Source organism: Dipodomys merriami, unplaced genomic scaffold (genome assembly GCF_024711535.1).
Source record: "Dipodomys merriami isolate MVZ:Mamm:240054 unplaced genomic scaffold, mDipMer1.0.p SCAF_7, whole genome shotgun sequence".
Lineage (NCBI taxonomy): Eukaryota > Metazoa > Chordata > Mammalia > Rodentia > Heteromyidae > Dipodomys > Dipodomys merriami.
Genome location: NW_027206290.1, coordinates 22,792,037 through 22,805,000, shown reverse-complemented (window position 1 = coordinate 22,805,000; position 12,964 = coordinate 22,792,037). Strand labels below are relative to the sequence as shown.

General features: G+C 35.7%; 1 protein-coding gene across 3 annotated transcripts in view; it reads left to right on the top strand.

The window, feature by feature from the left end:
• Dpyd (dihydropyrimidine dehydrogenase) overlaps nt 1-12,964 on the top strand; it is a 709,900-nt gene that overhangs the window by 186,556 nt on the left and 510,380 nt on the right. For all 3 annotated transcript variants that reach the window (XM_070007768.1, XM_070007767.1, XM_070007769.1), the window contains exons 5-6: nt 1-31; nt 10,947-11,143. The exon at nt 1-31 is cut by the window's left edge and continues 131 nt beyond it. In XM_070007768.1, coding sequence (XP_069863869.1) covers nt 1-31; nt 10,947-11,143 — 228 coding nt within the window. The remainder of the gene's footprint in view (nt 32-10,946; nt 11,144-12,964) is intronic.

The following is a 12,964-nucleotide window of genomic DNA, read 5'->3' as shown; positions in this document are numbered from 1 at the left end:
TATCGGGGGGTTGCAGCAGTTTGCTACAGAGGTATGAGAGAGGACACACAGTCCTCCCTTCCCTATCAGAAAAGTATAAGATCTTAAAACAACTTCAGTTAATGGTGTCCTCAAAGATATCTCTTTCCCTTTGTGATTCTTTTAGAGTCTGAGAGAGGAAACGGATTACTATTATTGGTACTGTGTAGTAAAGTCTCGGATTAAAATGTCAACATGACCTTGCGTTTGTCACTGGCATACACAATGTATGAATGTTTTTTGCCCAGGCAATATTTTTATTCAGCTAGTTGACTATGTAACGTGAAAGTTTAGATGACCACATGACAAATTAGTTCCGATCCCAGCAGGTTATTACAATATGTAGACTTAAAGTGTTTAAATTAGATGATCTGGAAACAGAACTTGTTCATTAATTTTGTATTAAAGTGGCAAGGAGAACTTACGTAAAGAGGGCTATCTTCCTTAACTGATTTTCCCTGAAACACTATGTGGTCTTTACTTTGAAATAATATGTCAGCATTATTACATAATATTGTTTTAGAAAAACAATTAGAATAAAATGAAAGGTTTATATGTTGCTTTTTTTTCTGTTGGTATTTATCCCATAAATTTTGGTACTGGCTTTCTCTTTTTATAAATCCATTGTGAATGATTGATTCTCAGGTACTTCCTTATGCTCTCTGGGGTCTGTTATTTGGAGTCAACAGCCAGTCAGTTCTCATGTATCATTTAAATGATCAGCTTATATGGAGTTTGCAGTAAGATTTTATAATCTTAAGGGACTAGTTGGCTAGAAGACTAAATTAAATGCCTGTCTAGGGTGGACTGTTAGTTAATGACTTACCTGTCTGGTTTTGTCACCGTAAACACAATGAGCTTTTTTTTTTTTTTTCCTATAGGACCTTTCCCATAATGTCCCTCAAGCTTAAGTCTCACTTTGATTTTAGCAATAAATCAGAGTTATTCCCTTCCCGCTTTCTGAAAGGTTAATTCTAAGGAAAGACTCCTGGGAATAAGGAAGTACAAACAATTTGAGGTTGTGAGTTGTTGCAATAAATTCTTGGATTTAATTTTGCTTTATACCAAATTCAAAACTATATTAGGCTTACCTCGTGATAGAAAGTATAATCTTTCCCATATGGGAAAATCCTTAGTTGATAGAGAAAGGTCACTTGAATGTCTTTTCATCTTCTTTCGGGACCCATTGTCTTCCCATTGAGCAAGAACAAGGTAGAGCACAAGACACAGTAAATGAAAAACTATGTCACATGTTTATAACTAGCATAACACTTCTAAATACAATGAGCTAAATGATATTAGTGATCTGAATAGAAGAGTGAACAAGACTTCCTGGGAATGAACTTCTATTACTCCTTCAAAATATAGCCTATTTGAGGCCATATATGAGAGATTTGAATTCACAGAATGAACAGAATTCATTTTAAGTATGACCCTCTTCATGTAGTTACTCATGAAGAGCCTAGATCTGGACTACAATAAATGAATTTTAGTGTGAATTAAGAAATTTAGAAAAACAATGGACTTTTCATTTTATTTCATTTGAACTTTATGTATCTGTGATTTCAGTATCTGAAAATATATTTAAAATATCCACGTGTAAACTACATATAAAATCTTTCTATTATATTTTTGCATTCATCAGTGAGGGTCAATTGTTTCAGCAAGTCCTGTATTTCCGAAGTCAGTGTGGGGTTTACTTAAATTTATCCACCATCAACATTGTGAAGCTAGGCACAATCTGAGCAGTAGAGCTATCTAAAAAAAACCTGCAGAGGGCAAAATATTATTATTCCTGCAGACCACTAAACTATTGATAGAAGCATTTGAGTCCAAGCACAACATAATGCAAATAGTTCTATATTTTGATTGATAAAACAATGATTGATTTTTGACCTTTCAAGCAATATAAATCTGTTTCTTCAACTGAATTAAGTAAAGGTTAGGGAAGCAGACTAAAATAGAAAAAAAAGCCATTTTTTTCCCCCAGAATTGTTTTTCCTATAATTTGTAAGTGACTTGTAAAATATCAACTCTGGAGTCTTCCATGACTGGTTAATTGCACAAACTCATACTTTGCCATCTAAATCTGAGCATGAGATTTGGAGGGACAGTGGAGGAATTATACAAAGCATAGCCAGAAAGCTAGCAGGTTCTTTCCCTTTTCATTCATTCATTCATTCACTTTACTTATTTTATCTGTATTCTCATAGCTGTTTAAGCTGTGGCTGGTTTTACGTGTTTAGTACAATAAATGTGTCAGTGCCTCAAACACTTTCAACTTTCTGTGCAATGAAAACCTACAAGGAATACTGACTTTGACTTTGGAAAACTCAAGGTTTTAAAAAAATAATAATACTGTAATCCTGAAATAGTATAATCTCAATAAAATAATTTAGAAATGAGTTTGGTATGACTTTTGTCAACCTCATATCGTTTTTAAATTGCTCTGCCGAAATACAATCCTTGAATGTTTAGTTTTGAAAGGAATTTAATTAAATATTTAAAGAAATCATATATTCATTACATTGAATAGACCACCTAAATTCTCATTGTCTAAGAAATTGATTAATGAATTATAGGATGAGAAAGAAGGAGAATGCACTTTTCTGCCCAGTGCCTAAAGCTTGATTTTTAAAGAGAAAATTAGTTGTATGTCAAACCATTTCCCTTTAACTGATATTGGAAAGATATGGAAGCAGTTGAGAAAAATGCTAAAATTAAAACTCTAACCTTGTAAAGTTTGACTGAATGTTTGAATGTGTGTGAGCCAGAAAATTGGTATTTAAAATTACTGACTCAATTCTGAATTTTTAGTAATTCAATTACAAAATCAGTATTTCACAGTAAATAGTCTAAGCCATTTTTTCTATTGTCTATTCAACTGACAGTATGGTATGTATTTCTTGATATTTTACATTTATCTAGATTTTAAAATTTTAGTTGCGAATGGAACTGACTAATGGAATTTCAGGCTAAATTATGTGATTCACTTAGAAAAGTTGCTCTTCATTTAACTGTAAATATATTTCTTAGCAGGATTCTTTATATTTTTAAGAAAAATTCCTCATTTCTATTTCTTGGAACTCATTTCAATACATAATATTTTATATGATCAGAGTCATATAAACCTTGTGACTTTGGTCTCAATTGTGTTTGATACTTAGAGTTCTATATAATTTATCATGGCCCTGGTGTATTTTAGGTCTAGCTTCTGTGTATGAGAGAAAACAAAGCACTGTTAGTGTCTCTGAGCTTGGCCTAATCGAATTCTTTTTCCATGAATTACAGTGACATAGCATGTGATTCTTGTGCAAACAGCTATTATCAAAATTGAAAATGATAAAACATGTTCATAAGGATGTAAGGGAGAGAGGATACTTATCTGTTCTTAGTGTGATTGTGAATTCATTCTGTACAAAGTTAAAAATAACTCTATCATGTGATCTAGAAATCCTACTTCTGGATATAGAAAAAGAGGATGACATCAGGATGTCAAAAACAATACGTGGGTGACCAGACAGAGAAACATCCAGGCAGTAAAAGACAGGGTCTCATGCATGATCATACACATATATGGTAAACTAAAAAAGTTGACTTCAAAGTTGACAGTAGTCCAGTATTTACCAGAGTTCTCAGGGAGGAGGGAGCAAGTGATGGAGAGAGGCTGTTTACAGATATAGAAGTATAAAAACAAATTAAACAGGATCTGAAAAATAGAAACAAATAAAGGAAAATAGTCGAATTGGCATGATAATATAAAGAAGACAAATACATTTACATTAGTATTTCATCTTTATTAGAATCCATCTTTATTAATTCTTTTATGTTAAAATTTGATTAAACTGTTTTAGTATTAAAGAAAACCACCACAGTAGATCCAGATTATTTTTCTTCTTCTTCTTCTTCTTTTTTTTGTCGGTTGTGGGGCTTGAACTCTGGGCCTGGGAACTGTCCCTCAGCTCTTCAGCTCAAGGCGAGCACTCTACCACTTAAGCCACAGTGCCATTTCCCTTTTTCTAGTGGTTTATTGGAGATAAGAGTCTCACGGATGTTCCTGCCTGGGCTGGCTTTGAACCACGATCCTCAGATCTCAGCCTCCTGAATAGCTAGGATTACAGGCATGTGGCACTGGCACCCAGCTCCAGATATTTTTCTTATAAAAGAACAAATTCGAAATTAAAGGTAGGAACATTTGGTTCAAGCATAGTGGTTCTGCCTATACTACATTTCTAAATAACTCATGGGTAAAAGACCATTTCACTAGAGAAATTAAACAGTATTTAGCTATTCCTAGGGCTAGATCCTGAATTGCAAGGCCTTGAATGTTGTAAACAAGTTTTCTTCTACTGAAGTATATCCAAGTTCACTGGACTTATTACTAAAATAGTACTGAAAACACTATTATAAATAATTGTCATATACAGAAATGTTATTCAAAGTGACACATGTTTGGGACAGTAAAGCAAGTATGAAATATTATTCTAGTAATTGTTCTCTATTCTATACCTATTTGTAAGTGATCAGGAAAGGGTACAGTCATACACATAGGCTACTACTTATGGTCATGGTGGTTTATTTTAGTTTTAGTTTAGCTGTGTTCTTGGATAGGATTTTTGGTCAGTCTTCCAAACTGTTCATTCAAGGTACTGAACACATTTCCGAATTTACTTGGATACCAGCTCTCAGTCACAAAATCAGATTTTCCATATTGAAGTAAAACTATTGGTAAAAGCTTCCTTGCTCCTCATTGCAAAGGCCATTTTGAGGGCTTATATAGAAATTATCTACTTGGGTAAATGCCCCAAAATGGGATTGCTTGGGTCATAGGGGAGCTCTATGTGGAGCCTTTTGAGGAACCTTCATACTACTTTCCAAAGTGGTTGAACAAGTTTACATTCCCACTAACAATGCAGTAGGGTTCCTTTCTGGCCACATCCCCTCCAGCATCTGTTGTTGTTCTAACTGGGGTGAGGAAAAAAATTATATTAAGTGAAGTAAGCCAGGCCCAAAGAAACACAGGTCCTATGGTTTCCCTTATTTGCAATAACTAGTATATGTCTGGGACAAGCAGAAAAGATCAAATTATGTACATATGACCAGATAAGATGATGTTAAACAAAATGAACCCCAAGATAGGGACACAAGTGTTTTTTTTTCTTGCTTGCTATTGTTTCTAACATATTTATAATGTACTATGTGATTTTTTTGTTTCTTTGTATGTTCCTCCCCCACAGTATAACCTCTGTTTTCACTGTATTTGATCTCGGTGCCCTGCATCTTGTATATACACTTCTCTAATTTGGGGAGGAGAGGAAGAGAAAAAACAAAATGCTTAAATAAGAATACAGGTTGATCCATTGTAACAATGAAATGCACAAGATACTATGTTGAAAAATGAACTTTACAATTTGGAGGGAGAGTGTAGTTGTGGAAGTGGGAGGGAAGGGATGGTAGGGGAAAAATTAAGGAGGAGCTAACAATGTTTGATAGGAAATGTACTCATTACCGTGCTCATGTAACTGTAACCTTTCTGTACAGTATTTTTACAATAAAAAGTATATAAAAATGAAATTATCTACTAGTGCTTTTAGCTAATGGTTAAGATAAAGACTCTAAAACTTTACTGTCTCACAAAACCTCAACTCTTTCCTGGCTGTAGAATACCAATTTTATCTTTGAAAAAGAAAAATTGTTCATCATTGATTTATTGGAGTCATATAACAAATTATTGTGGTAATTATAATGGGTTTAATTTCAAAGCTAATATTTAGAAATGCATAACTGTTCACTACTATATATATATATATATATATATATATATATATATATATTATGTTTGGCTTGGTTATCAACTTCTTTCCTACATATGTTTCATTTCTTACTTGCTCCAAGAGTACCATTTGTATAAATGAACCTTAGAGATTACATTGTAATATTTCTCATGTATGAAGGTATATGAGTTACTCAGAGAGCTGTGTACTAGAAGTTCTGAACAATTGTTAATATATTGATAATTCTGTTAACTGAAACACTTGCTATGCCACACAGTTTTTCCTATTTCTAGTGCATGTAAATCACAGCCTCTGCTTTTTGTGTCTTTTACTTAATTGTTGCCAGGAAAACTGTTTGTCAGCCCAAGTGTATTTCTTTTCAAAGGATGAATACATTGAATAGCATGTATTCAATGTTTCCTTTGACTTCTTTTACAAAAGGAAGCAAGTTAGAAAGAAAATTACATAGAAGCTCTTGGAAGGGATATAATTTAAGGCAACTTACTTTTGGATGCACAAATAGCAATCTTTCTTCATTCACACATTCAAAAGGTAACCCAACTGTCATCCTACTAATTAAATTATTCAAGAAATCAATACCAGCAAAATGAAAAGTAATGCATTATTTTTAGTAAGATTTCTCTTAGGCCCACACTGATGAAACAATATCTCTTTAGGAATTACCAGAAATTATTTTCATTTTATCATGAAATTAAGTTAAATACTTGCTAAAATATAAGCCCCTAAGGATATATATGAAACACAACTATCGTTTTATAATTTATCTTAGTATTCATGGAAGTAGTCTGAATTTTCTAAGACTATTTTCTTGTCAAGATTTCCCTATAGTTTACTTATGCTATTGCTTGGTTAAAAAGAATAAGTGAAATAACTGAGGAAGCATTATGTTTATCAAACTTTCAGGTATATATTCATTGTGTAGGATTTTAGAAAGTGAGAAAGATTAAAATAAGAATTACCCTCAGGTTAGAATTGGTAAGCATCTTTGCATTTAAAATGTGAGATCCTTTTAGTCAGATTCCAATGGCTCTCACCTATTTTCCTAGCTACTCAGCAGGGCGAGATCCAATGATCATGGTTCTAAGCCAGCCCAGGTAGGAAAGTCAGTGAGACTCGTGTCTCCAAATAAACACTCCAAATGCTGGAAGTAGATCTTTGGTTCATGTCATAGATAGCTAGCTTTGAGCAAAAAAGCTCAGGCATAGCACCCAGGCCCTGAGTTCAATCCCCAGGACTAGCACACACACGCGTGCATGCTCACACACATGCGCGCACACACACACACACACATACAAACACACACACAGAAATATCTTTTTTATTATTTATAAAACACTATGTAATGATTAGGAAATTATACTCTTTCTCCAGAATGTTCAGAAGGCTGAAGGGAAGTCCCATGGCTCTCTCTGCATCTCAATCTTTCCATTTCTAAAATCAAGATAATCTGTCCCCTGCCTCGAAATAATGTGAAAATTATAGAGAAAATACTCCTGAAGTCAATTTAGAGCGATGAAGTAAATGTACTTGCCAGATGAGTGAAAGGTCAGGAATTACAGGATGATTTCACCAGAAAATTTATTTGAAGATGCTCCTCAGCAAGAGCACAGACTTTTTACTTCTTTACGCTAAGATAGTGTCGGCTTTCCTGTGTGACTTCTTAGTGATTTACTGAGGTGGATCGCTGAAGTTCAGGAATTTGGAAACTTATCAAGAGCTATTGGTAGGCACTTTCTTTTGTGGTAATATCTGTGACTGGAGATGATGAAGAATGAACGGTCTCCTAGATTAGCTCATCACTTATTAGCCAAGTTGATTATTTGTTTAACTATTAAATGAAAAAATACATAGGTAAAGCACCAAGAGCAGACTATCAGTGCTCAGTTAAAGGAAAGTGAACACAATTTCACAGCAGGAAATCCCGTAACAAATCTCCAATTACCACTTCCCAGTTAGTTCCTTTGCTTTTTTCTATTGTTTTCCACAATGCAATCCTTCATGTGGTAGGCCTGGTCCTACAGTTTGAATGCCTGGTCCCCAAATGGTGACACTGTAGAGAGGTAATTGGATTATGAGGTGTTAATCTGTGTGCATTTGGGACCTCTTTGGAGGAAAAAGGGCACCCAGCTTGTGATTTGTCTCTGGAAGCTGTGTCATTGTACCCCTGTACACCATGAAGGGAACCACTGTTCTCCAACACCTCTCTCCACCACGTTTTTCTAGCTCACCATGTAGGAGGCAATCCAGAAACAGCAGAAGTAAGTGGCCACGGACTTAAAACTTTTGAAACCAAGAGTCAAAAATAAATCCCTCCCTCACTGTTTTTCAAAAGTGTCTTGTCACAGCAACAAAAGGTGACTGATACAGATAACTAGCAGTAAGAAGTAAGCCCATAGCTGTGACTACATCTTACCATGTTGTCCAGAAGCTTTTGGAAGTGATTCATGACAGCAATTTGAAAAAAAAATGCCTAATTGATCTAGGAAAACTTTAGAATACTGTAAGCAACGCTTATCATTCAACTGTCACAGGAGCCCAGAAATAGAGGTAGTAAAGACAGGGCTCTTGAATTTTCTGATGGAAATGAGGACTGGACTGGGAATTGTCCTAGACACCATTTGTGTTATCTACATTTTGTCCATGCCCTGATACTTAATGGGATGCTGTCTTTAATGATCACAGTTAAACTGATGCAGGAAATTTCCAAGCAACTTACCATCCAGACTGTAGCATAGAAATGACTGAGTCTTTTAACCAGAATCTGTCTCCTACGTACTTCCTACCTCTGTCTTCTATGTAGTTTGACTACAGGGCCTATGTAGCAAGACTATGTGGTCTTGCTATTTATTTATGGATTTATTTATTTATTTTGCCAAGGCTGGCTTTGAATTACAGTCATTTTAATCCTCAAGTCCTGAGTTGGTAGGATTACTACAATGTGGGGTTTTATGGAATTTTTTATAACACATTTTTTTTTTGTCTCCTAAGCTTTCTTTAACATTTGAATGAATTTCCACTTCATGGAAATTCCCATTCTTGTACTTTGGAGACATATGTAATGCAGTTGCCCTCAAAGCTGTTTGTGAACTGTGGGTTGTTTGTTTATTCTAGAATGTGTTTTTCTAGGCAGGCCTAGGTATTTTGATATTTAGATAATCCCTAGGCATTATAGATGACAATTAGGAATAACCTATTGTCTCCCCAGAAAGTCTACCCAATCATTGGTCTATAAGTAGGAAAGGTACCGTGAAAACTTGGGACCCATATTAAAATCTGGGGCAAGATGATACAAGGCTGGGTTTGCTTGTCTCATCTGTGGTTTGTCTCCTAGAGTTAGGCCTTCACTGGTTCTAGCTTTGTGCATGGAGTTTGCTGGGTTTTTTTCTTTTCTCTTTATCTACTGGGTTCAGTTTTGTTTCCTCTGAGAAAGCCCTTTCCACATTATAGAGGTCCTCCGTTTAGACCCCTGGATTGTGGTCCTTCATAGCCTAAGAACTATGCTCATTTTTCTGCCTTCTCTTCTACCCCAGATGATTGGTATCCCTCATTCCTCAACCTTTTCTCCCTTCTGATCTAGAAGTTTGCCAGTCTCTCTTGCAGGGTCTTTTGACCTTGGTCCCCTGCAAGATCTTTGATCTTCCTTCTACAAGGGGCTGTACAGTATCCACCACTCAAGACTGTTCTCTGTCCCTCTTCTGCGGTGGCATTTGCTCTCAGATCTGCACGCCTCCCGTCTAGCTTGCTGCTGTACGCTCTCTCGGGCATCAATCACATTGGTAAAATGTTCATATTCAGAAGAAAATAGAACAGAAGTGGATGTAAAGAAATTATTTGCTCACTTTTTGCTCTCTAGCAGGCTAGGGCTCAATCCTGGTAATACAGTGCTAACATACTTACATAAGACATGGTTGCTGACTCCATTACCAACTAGAGGTTGGCTTTGTTGTCTCAATCTGATACAGAATTGAAGAAAAGGCCACAGGAAGATAGGGTCAGTGATAGAGAGCTTAGCAAGGAGCAACTAAAAAAAGTCTCACTGACTTTGCCTCTTTGTAACTCGCTTGCTCAGTATAAACTCCCACCAGAGTTACAGTGGGCTGCCTCATATCCTGTAGGAGATCAGAACAGGGGGGAAGGAGATGTGAAAAGACCAGAAATCCAGAAGATGAGAGCATAAGAGTAAAAGATTTATTGCAAGAACCAAAAGAGCTGGACGCACAAGTAACAGACTTCTCTAAAGAAAATGGGGTCCAAGAATGGAAAGCCTGGCCTTGACTTCCCACGTTTCTCTTTGCATCTTGTTTTGCTCCCCTCTCCTACTCCCTATCTCCAGGCATAGTTCTGTCTTTTCTAGATCGGTGGGTATAATGTTTATGTTTGCCTGTGAGCATGTTCACTGGTTACCCTGTGTTAGAGCAAAGGCAGGTTGGCTGGCCGTGGGTCTCCTCTGCTCTTTCCCTATGTTGCCTACGTAGATCGATATCTCCCTCAGCTCAAGGAATTAAGGTACAATGGAGTGACATGCAGTCATAACACATCAACATATAAGAGGTTATGCAAATGCATGCAAATTATATATGTCATAGAAGGTCAGAAGAGGAAGATCTAACTTCCCAATAGAAAATGGGAGTCAGAGGAGGAGATACAACTTTGGGGAGGAATTCCACAGATTGAGTTAGCAACAGGGTCTCTTCTGATGTAATACCAACTTACAATTTTTTATTGTTATTGTAAAGGTGATATACAGAGGGGTTAGAGTTACATAAGTCAGATAATGAGCACATTTCTTTTTGGATGATGTCACCCCTTCCCTTGCCTTCCCCCCCCAATTTATAGAGTTCATTTTCAACATGGTGTCCAGTGTGTACCACTGCTGCATTTGTTCCCCTTTGTCCCTCCATTTCTATTCTTCCCCTTAGACTCCCAAAGACATATAAAAGAACAAACATGACAAAAAGAAAACAAAACCAGCAAAAGATAATGTAATACCACTTCTAATTGCACCCTATTATTATTGAAAGTGTACCTCTAATTATTAGTTAAGACGCTAATGCCATTGAAACATTATAAATGTGTTCAAGGGTATAAAATTTAACTTAAAAGTTTTAATCCTGCCAATTGCTTTCCCCACAGGTGTTCAAAGCAATGAATATTCCACAGATCAGAAATCCTTCTCTGCCTCCTCCAGAGAAAATGCCTGAAGCCTATTCAGCAAAAATTGCTCTGTTTGGTGCTGGGCCTGCCAGTATAAGTTGTGCCTCCTTTTTGGCTCGATTGGGCTACTCTGACATCACCATATTTGAAAAACAGGAATACGTTGGTGGTTTAAGGTACATTCTTGTTATGTTTTGGGACCATCAATATATCTTTACTATTTAATATTGATCACTATGATTAGTCAACTTGGATTCAGTCACATAGTCATTACCATGTGTATTTCCAGAAGGTAATGAAAAATGGGCCTTTTGCATAGGTAACTTCTACGTATTTCAGATATTTTGGTCAAGTGACACTATACTAAGCAATAGTTCATGTTAAATTATCAAAATTGTATTATACCACTGCAACTATTTCATACATGTATTTATATCAGCATTGATACAATTAAAACTACTTGACAAAATATGTATGCAAAAACATATTTATATACATATGTATTTATTTATTTTTCTGCTGGTACTGAGACTTGAGCTTCAGGCTTGCATGCTCTCCTTTCAGCATTCTTGTTTAAGACTGGCACTCTACCACTTGAGCTACAGCTCCACTTCCACCTTTTTGGTGGTTAATTGGAGATAAGAGTCTAAAAGACTTTCTTGCCTAGGCTGGCTTTGTACCATGATTCTCAGACCTCAGACTCCTGATTAGCTTGAATTACAGGCGTGAGCCACCAGTGCCCAACTCAAGGTATTTTTTTAACAAGCAAAAATAATACATACCAGAAAAAAAAACTTTTAAAAGGGATATAAAGCATAAATAACTTGATCCTCGTGAAATAATTATTTTTTATGCTGATGTTTCATTTCACCAGATTTGAAAAATCACATGTCTTACGAATTTGCTTCTCATTGGAAATAAAATAATCAGTATTTTGTTTTGCTGTAAGGATTTATACTATTGTGTTAGTGGCCTTTTGCCAGAGCCTTATGAATTAAGAAATGCATAATCCTTTTACAGCATATGTATAAGTATTGTGAGGTTATTTCCAGTTATACACACCAGTGAATATGAAAGATCCCTTAAAAACTAAAAACTGAATTGTGTGTGCCCTGGTGGACTAGTCAAAATCCTTTTGCTCCAATTGCATTTTTACGAGAAACCTAAAATAGAACAAGCCCTGTTTATGACCTATTACATATTGCCAATTTTATTTGATGCTAGCTTCTTACCTCATTTTTATTCCAATTCAGGATAATTTATAGACATTAGCACTAATTATTTGTTTTTGTATGTTTGTTGAAAATATTTAGTGGGATACACTGCCCTGAATTCATGACCAACCAAGATTGCTTGCTCACTCTTTCTTTCTCTTTCGCTTTCTTTTTCTTTCTTTCTTTCTTTCTTTCTTTCTTTCTTTCTTTCTTTCTTTCTTTCTTTCTTTCTTTCTTCTTCCTTTTTTATTGTGAAAATACTGTACAGAGTGGTTACAATTACATGGGCAAGATAATGAGTACATTTCTTATTAAGCATTGTAGCCTCCTCCTTTGTTTCCCCTTCCCATCCCTTCCCATCCTCCCCCGCCCCCTTCTCTCTTCCTTCCTTCCTTCCTTCCTTTCTTTCTTTCCTTCCTTCCTTCCTTCCTTCCTTTCTTTCTTTCTTTCTTTTCTTTCTTTCTTTCTTTTTCTTTCCTTTCTTTCTTTCTTTCTTTCTTTTCTTCCTTCCTTCCTTCCTTTTCCTTTCTTTCTTTCTTTCTTTCTTTCTTTCTTTCTTTCTTTCTTTCTTTCTTTCTTTCTTTTCTTTTTTTCTTCCTTCCTTTTCCTTTCTTTCTTTCTTTCTTTTTCTTTCTTTCTTTCTTTCTTTCTTTCTTTCTTTCTTTCTTTCTTTCTTTCTTTCTTTCTTTCTTTCTGTCTCTTTCTTTCTCTTCCCTTCATTCTTTCCCTCCCTCCCTCTTTCTTTTTTTCTCTTCTTTCTCTCTTCTTCCTCTCTTCTCTCTT